Raw genomic sequence first — 1,904 nt, forward strand, 5'->3', positions numbered from 1 at the left:
GTGTTATGGAAAACCACCTGGTTATCCACCAGCTTCGCTGTAACGGCGTGCTGGAGGGCATCCGGATCTGTAGGAAAGGCTTTCCAAGCAGAATTGTCTATGGGGACTTCAAGCAGAGGTAAATAAAGCCTCACCTTTAAATAATTCATAATGATTTGGTCTCACACTCAGTCATGCCTGTTATTCCTCCTATAGATACAGGATTCTTAATGCCAGTGCTGTTCCTGAAGGACAGTTTATGGACAACAAAAAAGCTGCAGAGAAACTGCTGGGCTCAATCGACGTGGATCACACTCAGTACAAGCTCGGACACACTAAGGTTTTCTTTTGTTCAGAGCTACCTAGTTAAAAGGCAGAAATGTCAGGACTGAATAAACTACATAAAAACTAACGACCTTTAATTTCAGGTGTTTTTTAAAGCTGGTCTGCTGGGAGCTTTGGAGGAGATGAGAGACGAGCGGTTAGCCCAGGTTGTGATGTCCACTCAGGCTCTGTGTCGTGGATACCTCGTCCGGCTGGAGTATATGAAGATGATGGCCAGAAAGTAAAGATATTTACTGCTTTAAAGCTCCCACCAACCAAACTCTGCTTTGAGCTAAATGCTAATGTCAGCATGCTAACACGCTCACAATAGCAATGCTAATGTGTTGATGTTGAACTTGCCATGTTCACCATCTTATTGTAGCTTAATTAGGTCAAAATTTGAATTTGCCAAACAGGTTTTTAACTTTGATGCTCAGCTTTATCTCATTACATGAGGTTCATGAAATTGTGGGAGTTGTTGGCTTCACCATCATTGCCATCAGCTTGAAGTGAATTTTGATGCCTCTGTTAGACAACCACAACACCAACACATACACAAAGGAGATATGAAACAGACTATTAACTTGATTCAAATTATGGATTTCTCTAGGTTTTTTAATTTGCTGGAAACATTTGTGATAATGTAAGTTCACAACTCAACAAAATATATGGTAACAATGGTCTAGTCATTTTTAGACATTTTAATGTGGAAAAATTACATATTATAACTTTGAATGAAAATGAAAGGAATCTAAGGTTTTGTCTTTAAACTGTGAAATTTAGTGAAGACACATCAGAATCAGCCTTGAAAAATTAATTAATTAATAAATTAATTAATTGTAATGAATGTGCAACCTAAAATCTAACGAAACTTCCAGAAATAAGCGATAATAATATCACAGAAGACACAATCTCAGTTTATCAATAGTCGCTATGGTCTTGATGCATCACTGTAACGTAGGTTTGACAGCGACATACACATTATTCACATGTTGTGATGGCTGCCTGGTGGGAAAGCAAAACACCCTCAGAAAAATGAAAAACTTTAAAAATGTCATGTAAAATCATTGTCATACTTTAAAAAATCGGCCTAGCTGTGCCAAAACTTGCAATTTTTTTCCCTATACACCAGAACTGAATTTGGATGGTTGATTTGGTTAAAATATTTTCAGTCAGGATGTATCCAAATTTAGTGGTTTAGAATGAATATATATGTGTAAAAATCACACCCAGTGCAATAAGAAAAATGGCACCAGACGAGCTGAAACCTGCAGAGTAAACTTATCCAAGTCTTATTTTGACAGGGAGGCGATCTACACGATTCAGTATAACTTCCGTTCTTTCATGAACGTGAAACACTGGCCGTGGATGAAGCTGTATTTTAAGCTCAAACCTCTTCTGAAGAGCGCAGAGGCCGAGAAAGAAATGGCCCAAATGAAGGTGGATTTCACTAAGCTCAAAGAAGATCTGGCCAAGTCAGAAAACCGGAGGAGGGAGCTTGAAGAGAAATTGGTCTCCGTCGTACAAGAGAAGAATGATCTACTACTTCAAGTCCAAGCAGTAAGTTATACCACAGAGAGAATTAGTGCAAGTTTACCTAG

At 38.4% G+C, this 1,904-nt stretch overlaps 1 protein-coding gene across 1 annotated transcript; it reads left to right on the plus strand.

Annotated features, from left to right (window-relative positions):
* Positions 1-5: 5 nt before the first annotated feature.
* LOC111662802 (myosin-7-like) lies at positions 6-1,863 on the plus strand (the record flags this gene model as incomplete). Its single annotated transcript, XM_023416788.2, has 4 exons — positions 6-118; positions 196-319; positions 408-544; positions 1,608-1,863. Coding segments are annotated over 4 exons (630 nt in total), but the record flags the coding sequence as incomplete, so codon positions are not given.
* Between the last annotated feature and the right edge of the window lie 41 nt (positions 1,864-1,904).

The sequence above is a fragment of the Seriola lalandi genome, unplaced genomic scaffold (genome assembly GCF_002814215.2).
Source record: "Seriola lalandi dorsalis isolate HSWRI2012SDOR001 ecotype SW California unplaced genomic scaffold, Sedor1 jcf7180002000718, whole genome shotgun sequence".
Taxonomy (NCBI): Eukaryota; Metazoa; Chordata; class Actinopteri; order Carangiformes; family Carangidae; genus Seriola; species Seriola lalandi.